The following is a 19,162-nucleotide window of genomic DNA, read 5'->3' on the forward strand; positions in this document are numbered from 1 at the left end:
TGAAGCTTTCTGAAGCATTGAAGCTTGTATTGAGAAACGGTTCATTACTCGAAGCTCTTCAACACAGTCATCTTTGGTGACATCTGGTGGGCAAAAATATGAAGAGCAGCATGAATCTACAACTTAAAATGAACTGCTTTATTATGATTGCCCACTCTACAGAGCTGAATTGACAGCTTCTGTTTGATATTGGGCTGATATGGTGCTTTGAACATGTATTTTTGGGGGTGAAAAAATGACGTTATGTCTATGTTTATAATAAATCATTTTGATTAATTAACCTTCCTTGTTTAAACATGTTCCATGGTGTGTTCTATTGAATGAAGGTTCTGTTGAATCGTGTCCATTGAAGCTTCGGACGTCATTGATCATGTGACTCTGTTCAGACGTACCAAGCCTCGTTTCGGAAGTGTGTTGAATGCGCCGGAGCTTCAGCTTCAAACGTGCTGTTACTAGTAACAGGGTCAGTTTCAAAAGTCTCTTCTCACAGTTCTCACTGTTTTCTACAGTAATTGGTAAATACTTCTTTACACTAAAACGAACCATCAAATCTTGTAGTGACTATGGTAACGCTTACCCAATGCGTCTGCCACAAATCTCACGAGAACTGGAAGAAAGTTGCGCACGCAGCCGTCGCCATCTTTAAAATTAGAAGGAGGCGTATGCAGGCATTGCTGGTGTGCAGCCAGTTAATTAAACTTGGGCAAATTTCCACAACAAAAGTATTCCAAGCATGGCTAATCGAAATATGCAACAAGTTAACATGCAAAGCAACAATTCTCCTCAGCCGGCGAGACGCGGAACCGACTCACCGGCCGCGGAGCAGACACCGGCGAACAAAGACAGCCCGGCCCCGCCGCCGAGGCAGTCCCCCGTTGCTGAACAAATGGAAGGAGCCGTGGAAGGAAGCGGCGAAGGCCCGACAGAAATGACCCTAGACATTACTAGTTTCCGAAAGCCCGGTGAAAAGACGTTCACTCAGCGCTCCCGTCTTTTTGTCGGCAGTCTCCCGCCGGATATTCCAGAGGAGGAGTTCAAAAACATGTTTTCTAAATATGGGAACGTCAACGAGGTGTTCATCAACAGAGAGCGGGGCTTCGGCTTCATTCGTTTGGTATGGAAAAATAATTCTACTTGTTGGTTTTAACGTGAAGCCTCAAATATAATAAACACACACACATATAGCAAGCTTTTATGTAGCATTACTAATTAATATATATTGGAAGCTAGCGTCTTATATTTGAGAGTAAATTATTTATTGTTATTTATTTTTTTTGAAATTCTACATCCTATACGTGTCAGGCACACTTTAACAATGTTGCGTGAAAGCAATGTTGAGGGAATGCGTCTTTATCCCTTCAGGAAACCCGAACTGTAGCAGAGATCGCTAAAGCCGAGCTGGATGGGACTATTTTGAATAATCGACCAATCAGAGTCCGCTTTGCCACACACGGTTCTGCGCTCACAGTGCGCAATCTGCTGCCTGTGGTGACAAATGAACTGCTGGAACAGGTAGAATAAACAAGAGAAGAAAACTACTTAGTAAAATCTGCATGTCTCGTTCCTCTGTATTGCTAGGAGGATTTATGCATTTATGGTTACCTAACTTCGCTGTTTCCTCAGGCGTTTTCCCAGTTTGGACCAGTGGAACGGGCTATTGTTGTGACAGATGACCGAGGTCGTCCCACTGGGAGAGGCATTGTGGAGTTTGCAAGCAAAGTAGCAGCGCGTAAAGCTCTGGAGCGCTGCACCGAGGGAGCACTGTTGCTGACCACGTAAGGAGCAGAGGGATGAGGCTATTTAATGAGCTGAAAACATTTGAATATGTTCATTCTGGTGTTGAGTTTGTAATTACATTGGGTGCTTTAAAGTAACTTGTTTTTATTTTAAAACTGCAGCAACACCACATTAGGTCCTTGCCATTATAGAAGTGAAAAAGATGGTTTTAGGATTAATTTTGTCACCCTTCATCAGTGTACAGATACATGAGTCTGCACAAATTGGACATGCTTTCAGAACTTATTTCCATAATCACTTTGTCACAAATATGTGAGCAATATAATCAAATCATTCTCCGGTGAGAGTTGTCACACGAATGAACTCCTAAATAAATCTCCTGGGACTTCAGCTGGTGACAGTAGCAGTAGCTTAGCATCACATGAACCAGTTTTCCTGCTGTTGACCATTCTAACAGACCCTACAGCATGGAGGAGATGTCAAGAAGCTGCAGTCCAAGATAATGGAGCTGGAGTCCATCTGAAGAAGCAGCTGAAGGGTACTGAGAAATGCTCGAATAGCAGCATGGACAGTGGGCCAGCAGTTGTGCAAAAAATGCAGGCCAGGAAGGGCTGGGGATAGCTGGTGAGAAGTGACTGAATTTTTAAAATAAGAGGAGATTGTCCAGTGGAAAATTAACTGTCCTCCTGAACAGAAGGGTAAAACAGGTTGCCAAATGCATATATGCGGGTTTCCCAAATTTTATTAACCAATATCTGCTAATGTTAGTATTAACACAGTTTCTTCACTTTTTTCAGAACACCCTGTCCTGCCATTGTGGAACCTGCAGAACACTTTGATGATGAGGATGGCCTTTCTGAAAAACTGCTGCAAAAGACTCCAAAGTACTATAAGTAAGCAATGAGTCATTTTGCAGTCACGTCGTAACTCAGTGGATTTGTTTCCTTCCTTTGATACTGTTGTAGACAACTGAAGGTCCGTATCAGAGGAATGCTATAATTCAGATTTATTGACAGTACTTGCATTTTCTTCGCAGGGAACGAGAACAGAAGCCACGTTTTGCTCAGCCCGGGACGTTTGAGTTTGAGTTCTCATCTCGTTGGAAAGCTCTTGATGAGATGGAGAAACAGCAGAGGGACCAGGTGGACAGGAACATTAAAGAAGCTAAAGAGAAACTGGAGGCCGAGCTGGAGTCAGCCAAGCATGAACATCAGCTCATGTTAATGAGACAAGGTCTGTGGCCTTTATTGCTCATTTTTACATATGGAGTTTAATACCAGCCTGCTAATGTGGATAATATCTAGTAATGTTTTGGAGATGCTAATCAGCTTTTCGCATATATTTAGATGGAAGAAAAGTATATGGACCTTCCCGAAATGAACTGGTTAATAATACTGTTAGGGTTTTCTCTGATTTAAAAAATTAAAGAAAGAAAAATTGTTATTTCACAGAACTTTGTGAAAATAAATATCATGCAATATAATGTAGCCTTACAATCAGTTGCCTTTCCAGTGAGTCTCTCATTTCTTGGATGAACTTTTTTACGTTTACTGTCAATGATCTAGACCTAATGAGACGTCAGGAGGAGCTGAGGAGACTTGAGGAGCTTCGCAACCAAGAGCTACAGAGACGAAAGCAGATAGAGATGAGGTGTGCTTCTTTATTTAAGCAGTTAAAGTTCATGAGAATGTGATTAGTATTTACTGTAAAGGGCCAAATGATATTGTTTTGCTTCTCTTGAGGCACAGATCTGTTAGGTTAAAAGTCGTGGTTCATTTTTACCCCACTTGTCCCATTTATTTTGGTTGTTTACATATTAAAAATAAATGAAAATTACTGGACTAGAATCAATCTGATGATAAGATGCTTTCTTTTAAAGCTTATTGAGGTTTGTGTTAATCGATCTGCAATTGTTCACACATTGTTCACTCTTTGCTTTGTAGGCACGAGGAGGAGAGGAGGAGGAGGGAGGAGGAGCTGATGAGGCACAGAGAGCAGGAGGACCTGAGACGCCAACCAGATGGCTTCAAACCAAACTACATGGAAAACGTGAGTACAGATGGAGCACATACATCCAGCTGCCTGGTTACTTTCTATACTGATGTGAGGGTGCACAGCCACCTAAAATTAATAGCATCTGCCAGTAATGTAACCTAAAGGCTGGTGTTTTTTTTTTAAAATACTTTCTTACTTAATACTTACATACACAACCTGTATATTTATGCACGTCACATCGCACCATACAGTTTTGTTTTGTTTTTTAATTCGTTTTCAGATGTTTAAATGTAAAAAAGCACAATGTAGGAATATAAAGAGATTGACTTATTGAGTTTGATGAAACTACCTAAGTAGTGTGATACACCCTGTACAGCCATCAATACAGAGCTGTACCTTTACATCTTACTTCATAACCTTCAGTTGTTGGACTTTGTTACTAGTAGTGTGTCTTATCTGTTGCAACCAGTTTCTTTTATTCCTTTCTTGAGGAAGTAGTTTTAGTATGACGATGTATCCTGTACTTCATACATCAGTTCCAAAATAACACATAATTTTAACACGCTGGGTTGGTTGAAGTTATAATTTTTGGCTTCTAAGAGCAGAAGTAGTGTGAGTATGTCAGACCACATGCACAAATGTTGGGTTTAGTTTGTGCTTCAGGTCGCTATCCTTATAGAAACATCCCCAGAACTGACATTTCTTTTATAGTCAGACTAGTGTAGAAATCTAGTTTGACAGCAAATTTGATTAGTAGGAAAAGTGCTGCATGCTCTTTTGTCAAACTAGTGAAAGAAATATTAAAACTGCGAGCTTGGCATGTGGCTGTTACCGAAGTGGTTATTTGGAACAAGAAGTTACACCACTTAAAGGTCAGGTATCACAGGCTAGCTTGCTAACTTTAATAAGTGATGTTATTAGGAATGATAACTGTTTCCCTTTCTCTGGTCACAGCACTTGGTCATACCAACACTATTGTGTGCATTGTAGATATATAAATAGCATTCAGATTCTTCTATTTGCCAAAACTGTAAATTGGAATATTTCGTTCTGTAACTGTAAAATAAGCCAACTTATGCAAAAATAAGCAGAAAACACAAATTTTCTAACAAATGACGACACTGATGAAATTTCATGATTCAAAACATTTCTGTGACTGGAGTTCACTGGTATATTAACTTTGTACTCAGTTTATACGACTAACAAGTTAATACAAATAGCTAACATGTAGCAGCCCTCAGTGATAGTGAGGGAACTTCAAGATTAGCTTCACTTCCCTGACCTGGTGGCTGTGTTTATATTTTATATACAGCCTGTGGTCTTTGCTGAGCAGAACATGTTTTTCCTGTTTGGATTTATTTTGCGTCACTTCAACTGACAAGAATCTGACTCACTATATTTTTTTGTAGTTTTTCTACAAGCTTTATTTGAGTTCAAGCTTTATTTGACTTCATCTCCTGTTTATGAAAGCTTGTAATGCTTTATTAGTTGCAGTCAGAGCCATTGAATACTCAGTTGTCAGTGCGGGTTCAAAATGCATGATTATTGTGATTGATGTAGAATTCATATAGTTCCTGAAATGCTTATTAGGCATTTCAACTGTGTAAATATGTATAGAGAAAACTGTTTGTTCGTAGTTAGTACTCAATAAATGGTGACCTACAATATTTTTAATACCATATTAATGTATATGTAGTTTATGTATATTTATATCTAAGTAAAATAATAAAGGATTTACGGTAAGCCTTATTTGTTGTCTTAACATAGTCAGTGATACATGTTCAGCATGTTGGTGTTAATTTGTTTCTTTCTTTTTTTTTCTTTTTCCTCATAAAGCAAAAGTGTATTGGTTGTGCCACATTTATGTGTCTGCTAACAGTATGGAATAACATAACCTAATCTGTCCACTGCAGTCACATACATCATTAAATCTCTGTAATCACACATTACGCTGTAAACCACCAGCATGGTTTAAGTAAACTGGGTTTAGATGTGCTGTTACAACATATAGTGTTCTTTAAACGTGTTATCTTTAACAAACACGTCCCAAATGTATGTGCAGCTATAACTGCTCCACTATTGTGAGGATTGGCAATCGACTCTTGGTGTTTTTTGATTGTTCTTATTTATTTATTTATTTATTTATTTACTTGTTTATTTATTTAAATAAATAAAATTGTAATGAAGCAAGAAAATGTGACTGCAAGGCTGGTCGTAGTTAGGACACTCATAGAAACTACATCCGTCTCAGACTTTGTGTAGTTCAGATGCTGAGCTCATAAGATCATGACAATGTTTTCAAAACTTTAAGCTGATTTATTTTTATTTTTTAAAGGGGGTCTTTTTAATTTTTTAGTTTCTTAAAGAACTACAATAAGCTTTTATACAAAATAAAAATTAAGTATTAACAGTATTTTTTGCAGAAGTGTTGTTTTAGGTAATTAAGCTATTAATGTCTCAGTGCTCAACAGTCTTATGTGACAATCCACCTTTTTGTAAGGATGTGCCTTAGTTTCGTTTCAGTTAGCAGGATGCACATGCACTAAACAAAATTTGAAGTCAAACAGTGCAGCTCTGTTGCCCTGCCAGTTTCTAAATTAAAGTTCTCATGATCTCAATACAGGTTGTGTGAATAGTTTTTGCTACATAGACATTTTTGCTACGATTTAAAAAAAGAAAAATATTAGTTATGTAATAAAACATGTGACAATCCACCCCAACCTGTTTTATCTTATTAAAGTGTAACATGTAGGGCTTAACTTTGAAAATATCTTTACAGAGTCTATAAATATGCAGTTTTTAAACATGCTGAGGGCTCTGTATATGATCAGCTGGTAAAAAGCAACATTTAGTGTTAACAGCAGTGACTATTTGTAATGATCTGACTATGCTGTCATGTAGGTGTGTAGCTGTTCGTATGATACTGCATTTTATTGATTTCTGTTATAACTTTTCTCTTCGTGTCCTTTGCTGTGTTTAAAGGTCCTGTTGGCGTCTCTTTACTTTCATATATCAAATGGATGCTGAACAAATGTACCTAGACCTACCAATGTCTGCCATCTGTCTCTTATGACTTTTAGTCAGAGTAGTAATCAAAAAATACAGTACAAAAAATGGAAGTGTCAATGAACATGAACATTTTTGTAGTAGAATACCGAGAAAGAGCAATTAGAAACCACTTTGTATTAACCAGACAACTAAGAGGGTTTCATGTTTTGTTTGTCAGGACATTTGCCACATAATGTGGATATAGTATATATCCACATAATAGTAATATCTTGCAATGATGAGTAAAATATTTTTTAAACTTGCTCATGTCCTTGTAATTTGTAGTACTTAGGTGTAGGTTGTAGTACAATGTTGTAGGTTTTATTGTCTCCCAAGAATCTAAATCTTGCATTTGTTGCTCTCTAGAGTTTAAAATAGCAGTAAAATAATCACTGTTTGATAGATACTTTAGATTAGTGCAGTTTTAGTCAGTTTTCTTAAAACTGCAACATAGTGACCATTTAAAAGGTAAGTACAGTAAATAGTACAGAAGTTTAGAATCACAGTATTTCCAGTAACTTGTTTCCTCTCCCACCTTCTCCAATGATATATTTGATGTAGGCCACATTCATGATTGTTGTTGAACTGTATTATGAAAGTCTGTTGTATAGATTGTAATTTAATTGTGGTAATGTGCATATGGACCTACTCATACAAGTTTTACTTTATATTAAAATAGAACATTTTTTTTTTTTTATATGTTTTCTCATACTAGATTTGGTCTGTTTTGAATCTTAATTACTTTTTGTGTCTGCAGGATTATGTGTATTAGAGTGAGTGTGAATATACATATGTATAAATACTCCCCGTGTGTGTGTGTGTGTGTGTGTGTGTGTGTGTGTGTGTGTGTGTGTGTGTGTGTAAATGAAATGAAATGAAATGTCTTAGTGTGTCTGTGTGTGTAAATGCGTGTGGAAAAGCGAGCGTGACCATGGGGTCGGACACACCAAAATGACCTTTTAAACGGGTATCACCAAATCCTCGCCTGTCTGCTACCGTTAATGTACATGTACATAGATTTTTGACTTTGGGTAAATGGTGACTGTGTGTGTTTTGTGCTTAGCTTCCAATGCAAACCAAAAATTACAACACTAGTTGTTATATGATATGTTTATTTAAAAAAACCCAAGAAAAGAACTTCAGAACAACATTTTTGGATTTACAAAAATTACAAACCAGTTATATTGTATTTATATATAATATTTTTAATTATTTAAAGGAGAAATGCACTTGTACATGCTGTACTCGGATATGTCCAAGTGCTTTCATTTTTGTACTGACACGGGTCTGTATTGCAAAAACTGTTGTTATTGGTAGAGAGAGAGGCAAAATGGACTCTATTTACTTTGTTCTCCATCCTTGACATTCTGTAACTTGATAAATTACTACAAATGAAGGCTCCCTTACAGTATTGTTGCAGTCACCATGCTGTCCTTGGATTCACATATAAAGAACGTGCTTTATGAAATTTCTTTGCCAACTTGGTGTGTCAGATTTTAACAGTTTTATTTTTACAAAAGTAATTTGTCCTTGTTTGAATAGGGTCAAAGAAGCACTAAAGCTAACACTAAATTCTAGCTTTACTACAACTGCTATTCATCCAAGTGTGAGATTGCTTGTCTGCCATTGTGTGGAAATGTAATGATTTGTGAGTGTGAGTGTTCTGCAGTTGGCTCTCCGCTGAGCGTTTGTATTTTAGCAGAGTGTTATTCTGAAGGCTTCTCTTCACTTCTTCCAGAGAGAACAGGAAATGAGAGTGGGTGAGCTGGGCCCTCGTGGAGCCATTAATATGGGAGGTATGGGCATCATTGTGTAAGGACTGGTTAATACAAAAACCAGATCAAGTGATTTGTTTTCATGTATCAGGTTTATTCTTCTTGCATTCCTAGTGGCTTATTTCCAACACTGCAATTAACATATATTGGAGTGTTTTTAATGCTTTTTCAGTTGGAAATGGAGTCAGTTGGGATGCAGTACACAGCAGTAAAAATAAACTATGTTCCTCACAATAACATCGACTTGATACTAACATGAATTTACAATGTGCTGAATGGGTACTGTCTCTTAGGGTGGTGGGGTTGATAGTTTGAGAACTACTGGGTCTCTGAGCCTTCATCCTCAGCTCTGTGTGGGTCTGACATAATGGATAATAAATTAAAAACATATTCATTTATGTGATATTTTAAGTTTTACAAGTCTTGGCCTTTAGCCTTGCAGTACATGCAGACTTAATTCTTTTTCTTTTATGTTGGGAATACAAATCATGTCTTCAACAATTTGTGATCTTCTGAGTGCAGGATGAGGGGCTGGGGACCGTGGATTCTGATTATATAGACTCGACACATTAATCTTAATGTTAGCTGTTTAGCATAAAGACTATAACCTAGGATTGCACATCACCTTATAAACCATTCTGCAGTAACTCATTTAAATGTACTTTATAGCAAAATGTCTAGTTAACTTCATTTAAAGGGAGTACTGTATCTGGTTCGTAATGTGTGCTTTTCAGTGTAACTATCTACAGTGCTTTAAAAAAATGATTTGCAGGTGTCATACATTTGACATGATTTCTTCTTTGTTTTTTCTCTATTATTTTTAAAAAGTCAAAGTATTCCTCAGTTTTTAAAGAAGCTTAATATTACAAAGCTTTTGGTACACTGTAGATTTAGGGCAAGCGTCTGGTGGTACTCTAACTCTGCCAATATAGAAGCATCTGAATACATGAATAATTCTGCAATCTGTGAACAGACTATAATGGAGCTTAACAGAAGCTTAATGGAGCTTGCAGTTTTTCTGCAAAAATAAAAGCCGTTATGTCTGTGCTTGCTCCATAACGGCCTTCTTTAGTGCCTCAAAAAAGCAAGATTAATTAGTGTTGTACTGTATTAGATAAAACGGGCGACCCAAGCAGGGGCTTCAGTTTATATTGGACCTTATAGTTGGCCTTGTATTGGGTAATGTTGGTGAGTGATTTCTGTTACAGAATGAATTTCACTTCTGGAGCTCATCACCTGCTAAATTCATGTTCTTTGCAAAAGTAATGTCAGGTCATCAGGCATTGTTGGCACCACCAAATTCATGTAGTTTAGCTAAGTTATAGCACCATCAATTCTTGCTAACGTTATTGCTGTGTGAGTGGAAGTGCTAGTTGAGTAGCTTTACAAATTACTTCATCAGCTAATGTGATCCATGATATTAACTTTAATAATAAACAGTATTGATTTTAATTAACAATAAATTATGTAACTGTACATAGCAATGGTTAATGTTTTTTTTTTTTTTTTTTGCTTTAATAACTAAAAATAATCCAAGACACAATTAACGATTCGTTAGCTAGCTAGTTGTAACTTGCCTACCCTACCTTAATCTGTCTTTGGTAACTTTGTGGATTGCTGTAAGAGATCCATGACATCCAGTGCAGTGTTATAATGTATCACAGTCTTTTATGTTCCATCAAGGTTTAGCTAATGCTAAAACAGTGTGCAAGCTATCACAGAAAACATTTTAATGCAACAAGATGGAAAAATTGGGGAACTGTTAAGGTAGATGTGTAGCATCTCCAAAATCTCACAATTAAAGTTACTACTATGTAAGTAAGATGAAATTGAATAGTATCCTTAGTCGTGTTTTCATTAGTGTAGAAACCCATGTAATTTCGTATATTTTTGTTAGCTTAGAAGGAACGCTTCTTTTGTACGTGGAAACAACAGATCCACTTTCACTAGGCCTGTCATAGTGTGTCATTTTTCTGCAGTGTCCAATAATACCCAAACACTGAGCTCTATGTTTCTAATATATATGTACAGAGTGAAGTACAAATACTGTAGTTGGTTCCAGTCTGCTACCTGATCTCTACCAAGTCCTGCACACTGCTTCTTTAACACATGTCATTTGTTTTAATATATAAATGGTGTTAGATACACTTTGAACAACTTTCTTTAATTTGTTTTCTTTGATATCACTTTCGCCTGTCCCAGTGACAACTCCATAAAGTTCTTTTCTGAGTATGCTACTTTAACCAGTGAATGAAATAATATATGAATACACTGAATGTATGGCATTGTTTGTATAAAATAAGAGTCTGGCAGAATTATGTTGCTCTGAAACTATTGATTGGGGGTTTGTAGATGTTTGTGTTAGTTAAACTGCCTTCGCTGATCTAGTCATGTTGATTATGCCTGAATGCAAAGTAAAATATGTAGTATACGTTTTATTTATTTGTTTATTTATTTGTATTCTGATAATAGTCAGTTTTCAAATGGTGATTAATCCTCATTCAAAATGCTTGAAAAATTGTGTGTACAATGCTTTTTCTATCTCCTATAATTTAGAAGTATGATTGATTTTCTTAAAGAATGATTTTCTTTATTTTTTGCTCACATCTTTTATCATGTAAAAGAAATATTGGCCTAATTCAGTAAATAGGATTATATTGATCATTGATTCTGAATTGAGAGTAATTTTCAAGTCAAGTTGATTATTAGCTCCAGAAATGTACAGAGTCTTTTGAGGTGGGGGTTAAATAATGAATCAGATGTTTATAGAACTCTTTTTTGGGGGGGGCGTAGTCGACTATTACTATCTAGCTTCTCCAGCTCTGTATTTATTGTGATTATGGTGATGTGCAATCCAAGGGTTATTAGAAATCTATGGACTTTAAGAGTTGGTGTTATTTTTATTTATTTATTTATTTTCTGTCTTTTACTTACCATGAGGCAGCCTTTATAATTCTGTTGGAACATAGTCCCTGTCCACTATTTTAACTTAACGTTGGTTTTTGGTTGTAAAATATATTTATTCATTTTTATCTCAAGTATTATGGTCTTGTCGGTCATTTGGTTGGTTCATTGTTGAATTGCCATGAAATTCTGCAAAAACATTTGGGTGATGTATCCTCATTATTCTGGTGACCTTGGCTTTATCTTGTTTATGTCACTCTGAGGTTGACATCCTGGTTTTAACTGTGATGCTGATGAAGATTTGGATGGATTCCTATGAAATTTCTCAAAATAGTAATTCCCTTTTTGTTGCTCGAGTACATCTTGTAGACTCCAGGATCTTTTACCTTTTGACCAAAAACCAATGTTAACTTTTAAAATATTAACAATAGCTCTGTCTTTAAGCTACCGTTGATTTACATTAATTACACTAAACTACCAAAAGACCAACCAATGCTCCGTTGTTTTGCGTGTAGATGGCTATAACCAGGCCTCTGCGGGGCCCAGTGGTAACCAAGGTCAAATGATGGGCATGAGTGGAAGGGGAGGACCCACTGGCCCAGAGGGAACAGCAAAAATGGGGACACCATTGATGTCAGAGAATGGAGCCATGGTAATGTATATAGAGAAATAAAGAAATGTTTTTCCAGAAGAAAAGTTTAATTTGGCTTCCAAGAAATTTCTAAAAATGATTTTAAAAAGTAATTGAACATGAGCCAAGCCTTAAAAACATTATACTGGGAAAAAATGAAGATTTTAAGAGCTTTGTTAAAACTGGAAACCTAACTAACAGTTTCATTCCTCTCTCTCCCTTTGTCTACGTGGTTTATTTCTCTCCCATTTACTGTTGGATGATGACACTTGGATCAAACTAAACACTGACTGAACCCATTCTTGAAAATCCTGCTCCTTGCATCATTGCTCTTCTGGTCTCTGTTCATGTCTTTGTGGGGGGAAAATTCTCTCATACTTGCAACACAACTTTTATATCAATCCTTCAATGTTCCCACCATTTCTACAACACCAACGTCATGATAACACAGCGAAATGATAGATACCCACAAGGCGGACCCATGGGGGGGCGACCCGATGCTGGCTCTCCAAAGCAGCAGCAGCCGCAGCAGCCAGCACCATTGGGCCCCCAGGCTGGACCAGCTCCAGGATTTGGGAGGGGCAGTCCTGTGGGGGGAGTCTTTGATGGACCAAATAACAAGCGTCGTAGATACTAACCTCTCTTGGTATTCATGGATCTGTGTTAATGAGCCCTAGTTATTGTTTTTACAGTTTACAAGCCCGCTACCGTTCCTGGGCATTTATTTTGTAATTGATAAAATTACAGAACATGCTTTTTATTTAAACTTGTCCTCAGTGTTTACTTTTTGTAGAATATGATTCTTCCCTCTGTGGTCTGAATGAAGCGGGGGGGGGGGTTCATTGTGGATCCATAGTTTCATAGCATTTTAAGGGTCGGCAGGTTTGCAGTCGTAATGACTTCTATTGTGTGAGATAAACTTTTAAGTTGGTTTAAGGGAATTTGAAAATAAGGTTGCAAAAACACAAAGTCAAAGTTCTCAAAAAATAGTGGTGCTATTCCTGCAATTTGACAGTCAGCACCAACAAATGTTACATCTCCAAAAAGTTGATTCTGTTCATCTGGACGTAGTGTTTTGTGGGAGAAACGTTTCGTCACTCATCAAAGTGACTTCTTCAGTCTCAGCTGACTGCAGGTTTCCCCAATCTTATAAACAGTGTATCTGCATAATGACTGAAACCAGCCCACTGAAGGAACAGTGGGCTGGGAGGTCAGGAGCTGACCACTGTTCCTTCAGTGGGCTGGTTTCAGTCAGCTGAGACTGAAGAAGTCACTTGGATGAGTGACGAAGCGTTTCTCCCACAAAACGCTACGTCCAGATGAACAGAATCAACTTTTTGGAGATTTACTTCCCTGGATGATTGAGAATGCATCAAGACGTTTTAAAACAAATGTTACAGTTTTAAATAACAAATATTAAGTGAACACAAGAATGTATGATAACATGTTGCCGTCCTCAGTGTGTGCTGACCTGTATGCAGGCACAATGAGTAAGCGATGATAACTATGGGTAGGAACTGTACAGTATGTACTATAGTATGCTATGGTGATGTTTCACCTACAAAAACAGTTGAATGATGCAGTGATTCAGCAGTGATTATTATTTTTTGTTTGTTTTTTGTTTTTATTCATTACAAGACAGTTATGATGCATCACATTTCTGTTTCTTCACTACACATTTACCTTACAGCACCAAATCAAGACATTGGTATGGGAAGCCATATATTATTATATTGATATATTGTTGGGTCCCCCACCGCACCCTTCCAGTTATGTCAGACACCCGGTAAAAATGTTTGCCTCGAGATGTTAGGAACTGCTTTCAGCTCCTGTTACGTGTTCTGCTGTGTTCATTCTAACAAGCTGACGAGCTTTGCCAGCATGGGATTTTGAATATCTCTCCAAGACTGGGTTTTCAAGATTAACAAGTGGTAACCTTTTGAAATATTTATAATTTGGCATAGCAAACTGAAACTTAGACTTGTTACTTTAGATTTGAGTCAAATATTGAAGTACAGTATTTAGACAAAAGTACTGGGTAGATTACATGTACAGGAGCTGCTCAGCCATGGGACTACATGCCATGAAACTCCTGGCTTACAGTTTTTGTGCTGATGTTAATGGTAGAGGAGGTCTGGAACTTGGTTGTCAGCAAATGTTCCACACTTTGTATCCATGCAGCCAGTGACCCCGCTCCAAAAAGAAACGGTTGCTAAGTTGCAGTTTTTGCTAAATCAGTGGTCCCCAACCCCCAGGCCACAGACCGGTACTGGGGCGCGAGTGTTGAGGCTCGGGTGTGAAATTTATGGTCTTCAGGGTTCTTATTGGTTTTTAGTGCTATTTTCTTTTTTATCGTTAACTCTGTTTCCCTGGATCTTTTCCCGTGTGTTATGAATAAATCTTCTTTTTTTGGTACCGGTACTGGTTTTATTTTGTTGTATTTTTCCACGACACCTTAAAGGCCGGTCCGTGAAAATATTGTCGGACATAAACCGGTCCGTGGCCCAATAAAGGTTGGGGACCTGCTAAACGCTTCCTCTTTGCAATAATACCACACACAGTTGATTGTGGTGATATATCAGAGGCAAGATCTTTCACAGGCTGCCTTGTTGCCAGCCGTTTAACCCTGTACTTTTGTCCATGCAGTGTATCTCCATGTGACTGTCGGTTGTACTTGCTTTTTCTGACATTTTCCAACCTACAGAACCATTAAAGAACACGTGCTAGCATGTTCTCTGAATTTTCACATTGACCTATATTCAGTATTGGTTTTTGTGGCTACCTGTCAGTGATGATAAATATCCTAGCAAAGGTAAATTGCTAGGAAGGTAAATTTTTATGTCCTTATAATACTTCCTTTTTTTTCCTTGTATTTTGATCGTGGTGTTTCCTTTGCACATTCTTACAATTTTTGAGGAGCTGTTCAGACTAATGGAGAGTGAATGTTTCAGCAGCTTAAATCATCTTGTATTTGATGGTGAAGAGAAATAAAACATTTGTAGGAACTTGTTTCTTTTTTTTTAAGCACTCCTTACACTTACTGTGTAGTTAAGACTCTATCATGAGTAATGTGTACTGCTTTTAATAAAATTACAGTGGATCTACTTATCCATGAGCACAAATTATGTTGAACAGTGCTGTTGCTTCTTTTCCAGATAGTTTTTGCATAGTGAAGGTCATCTTCCTGTTGGAGAAGGGAAGTGTGCCTAATCAAGCAGTATCCACAGGGTGTGGCAATAAAACACCCAAATCTCTCTTTCCATTAGCAGAGCCCCCTCCAAACCACATTTCTTCCACTATACCTGAAAGAGTGTCAAGCCTCTTCTCCAGCGTCTTTTTGTTTCGTCATTAATTGTCATCCAATCCCCCCCCCTTGTTTTTGCCCAGTGTCTTTGTTTCTTTACTTTTCTTGTTCTTTTAACGTTTTGGCTCAGAAGTTTTTTTTTTCTTTCCAATATATGTTAACACCCATCATTGTGGTGTTGCCTGTTCACTCTTGATTTTGAAAGTATTGTATTGTGGGAACCGCTTAATGAAGCCACCACTTGAAGACATGTTAAGTGCCGATCGAGCTATAGACTTCAATTCATCCTGCTGTGTCTTTGTATTCTTGTAAAGCCCACTTTATGCAGGTCAGGTTTATAATGCAGCACTTTCCTCTATAAATACAATAGTGAAAAAATGATTTTTCTAAAGTAAAGTGTGTACTGGCTCCAATAGCGGTTCCCTCATAATGCTAATTTGGCAGTATATCATTTGCAGTCATTTCCTTTATAACAGCTTTTTTTTAATGTTTTTTAATTTGCTCCAAGTTCCAAAATGATCTCAGCTCCATCAACATTGTTTGAAATACACAAAGAAGCAGAAGAGAGCATAGTAACGCCTTGCTATTTAGCTGACTGCAGTTCATTTTCACTTGGACAAAAAATAAAAAGAGAGAGCGATTCAGGAATCTGGAGTACTTTGTGAACTGGTATAGCTCAGAAAAACGTAGATTCATAAATGGGCTTTTATTGTAAATTATGGACAAAAATTGAAATTTTCTTAAAAGAAAGATTGCAGTTGGTGATTCGTGTCATTGGACCAAAGGAGTTAAGCCTGCTAGGAAAGGACTTTTGTAAATATTAAAGACTGGGTAATCCGTTATTGTTGAAATATTTCTAATTCTACATTTGCAAGAGAAATTTTCTTTCAAAAAGAAGGATATTCTAAGTGACTCAGTGTTTGGGCTGTGTTTTATACATTTATACAGCGCCAAATCACAACAACAGCCGCCTCAAGGCGCTTTATATTGTAAGGTAGACCCTACAATAATACATACAGAGAAAAACCCAACAATCATATGACCCCCTATGAGCAAGCACTTTGGTGACAGTGGGAAGGAAAAACTCTCTTTTAACAGGAAGAAACCTCCAGCAGAAATAAGCTCAGGGAGGGGCGGGGCCAGCTGCCGCAGCTGGTTGGGGTGAGAGAAGGAAGACCGGATAAAAGACATGCTGTGGAAGCGAGACAGATTAATTCAAACATGGAATTAAATACATCACTGAATGTCAAAGTTCAGCTTTAGTGAAAATTGTTTCAAGTTACTATAAACAATATCAATTAAATTGTAATAATTTAAATTAAAATTTGAAAAATAGTTAAACAGATTCTTTAACTTTTTTAATTAGAGATTAAATATTAATATACAGTGAACAATGACGTTCAAATTTTTGTAAATGATGCACAAACAATAATTGGTACGTTGCATTAACATTTTAAGCCCCACTCTGTATGTGTATGTATTAGGGATGGGTATCGTTTAGGTTTTATCCGATACCGGTGCCAAACCGGTACTTTTGAAACAGTGCCGGTGCTTAAACGGTGCTCAAACCGGTGCTTAAAGAATGGAGAACACACACTTTGTCCAAAAACCTCTCATGTTCAGCTGTTTTTTTTGTAAAAAGATAACAATGTTAGCCTTTTCTGCAGCTATGGGGCATATATGGTATCACTCTTGGCTGGAAGCAGTGCTTAAACAATGGAAAAAACACAAACTTTGTCCAAAAACCTCTCATGTTTAACTGTTTTCCACTTTTTCTTTGGTCATTTTAGCCTTTTTGGCCAGGGTGAAGAGAGTATCTGCCATCAAACAAGAAGACAGCCACATGTAGCTATGATGATGTTTGCTAGTTCACCTTACATGCATTAATGTAATAACGTGGTTAGCCTACTCAACGTAAATTACACACGAACAACATTAAGCTACTCACGCAGAGAAGGACGGCTGCTGCTGCCATCATCATCCGTCATCATTTCTGCTACACTGGCAGGGCTGGGGGCCAGGACTCTCCTCTTCGGGTTTTTGGGGGATGTTGCTAACTCCAGGTCCGATAACAGGCACCACACCCGCAGTAGATGTGCACGGTGTGAGGTCTCGCAGCAAGCTATCAAATAAGGCGCAATTCTCGGCTTTTAAAAAAAACGCTATGCGTCGCCAGGTGTTTCATCGGATTTGAGGTGTTACCTCCTTTGACAGTATCACAGTATCAGCTTAAAGCACTTGTTGCAGGCTGCTGAGTTTGCATATTTTGCTGTGAAGTACAGCCAGACTTTTGACCGCTTCGCCTTGGGCATTTTTAATCTGTAGCTCTGCTCTAAAAGAACGTACGTACCTGGACCCGCCTACTATCCTCGGAAACGTAAAATGATTGGCTAGAATCGTGTATCACAGCTCAGGAAAAAAAAGCACCGAAATGTGCGCTGCTTTTCGGTCTGGTTACTACCGTTTATGTCAGAACCGGTGCCATCATGGCACCGGATACCGGTACCCATCCCTAGTGTGTGTATATATAAGAGTGTGTGTGTGTGTGTGTGTGTACTGTTGTCACCTGTTTGCTGTTTTGGTGTGGGTGAGACCCTTCTCCTTAGATTGCTTTTTGTTCGTCTTTGTGTGCCCTGTCCATTTGAAAGGGGTGTGTGTTGCAATTCTGTACATAATCACGTGCTTCACTTTGTTAAAAAAACAAAAGCGTGTTCCTGGTTCTGTGTCAGTGGATCTGGGAAATGTGACCGATGCTAAAGAATAGATTACAGCAGGTAAATAACTTTTTCCTCTCTTCATGTTTGTATTCTAAATCATACATAAAAGACTTGTGTGCTTCTCATAGCTTAGTCTCTGTATGTATGTGTGGTTCAGTTTAGTAAATCATCAAGAATGTCATTACTTACTACTTAAACATATCTGCCTTGCTCACTGGTGCAGGCTATGTGAATATATTTAACAGTGTGTATATTATTATGAAGTCACTTTGGGGTGTAAAACTGTGGACTTGATAACCTGAGATCAGTTAATCGTAAACCTTTAGCATTACCAAATGCTATGACTTCATGCCCACAATGAATTTCTACTGTGTTGACAGATATCCACTGAAGTTAGGGTGGTGTTACATGAGCGTCACACTCATGTAACACCACTTGTGAGCACAAGATGGTGCAAGTCATTAACACTTTTTCCTTTTTCACTTTAAGAATAGAGTCACAAATGGGGTAAGGCTAAAACATAATTAAGCACTTGGATTTTCTAAAGGGCAATTTAAAAAGGACCTTTACGAAAAATAAGTTTAACAAGATCACCACTGAACAGTCTTAATTTTTCTCCACTCTTAATCTGTCTTTTCATAAGAGGCTGTTGTAGATCAACGATGCATCTCAGCTCACCTCATTTACCTAACCATCTTGGGTGTGATATAAGCCACGAATGAGGTTTCTGTCAGCAAGAAGGATTTAAGTCTCACAGTGATTCTGTCTCACCACACTTCAGGAGCTTTATTGTCATTCGCATCACATGTTAACATGAGGTGGAACAAACTTATGTACACACGGTCACGGAGCGAAAAGAAACAAAACAATGAACAAAAAACGAATTTTTTTTAAAGTAATAAATAAATAGTTGTTGTTTTTTTGTTTTTTTAACAAACAGAATAACAAGTAATAAAGCAATAAAATAAATAATACGATAAGTAGAGTGCAACCACCAACAGATTATGACGTGATCGAAGCTTTATCACTTTCAGTGGCTTCCAGGAAGTAT

The 19,162-nt window shown here is 37.6% G+C and overlaps 1 protein-coding gene across 1 annotated transcript; it reads left to right on the forward strand.

The window, feature by feature from the left end:
- The first annotated feature begins 612 nt into the window (after window positions 1-612).
- Window positions 613-15,095, forward strand: pspc1 (paraspeckle component 1). The gene is made up of 10 exons (XM_084922608.1): window positions 613-1,114; window positions 1,363-1,512; window positions 1,624-1,775; window positions 2,535-2,630; window positions 2,774-2,970; window positions 3,303-3,387; window positions 3,681-3,786; window positions 8,519-8,576; window positions 11,975-12,111; window positions 12,542-15,095. The coding sequence occupies exons 1-10, from the start codon at window positions 734-736 to the stop codon at window positions 12,725-12,727; spliced, it is 1,548 nt and encodes a 515-aa protein (XP_084778734.1). The 5' UTR covers window positions 613-733; the 3' UTR covers window positions 12,728-15,095.
- The last annotated feature ends 4,067 nt before the right edge of the window (window positions 15,096-19,162 follow it).

This window comes from Perissodus microlepis, chromosome 23, assembly GCF_051167445.1.
Source record: "Perissodus microlepis isolate ML-2025 ecotype Zambia chromosome 23, ASM5116744v1, whole genome shotgun sequence".
NCBI lineage: Eukaryota > Metazoa > Chordata > Actinopteri > Cichliformes > Cichlidae > Perissodus > Perissodus microlepis.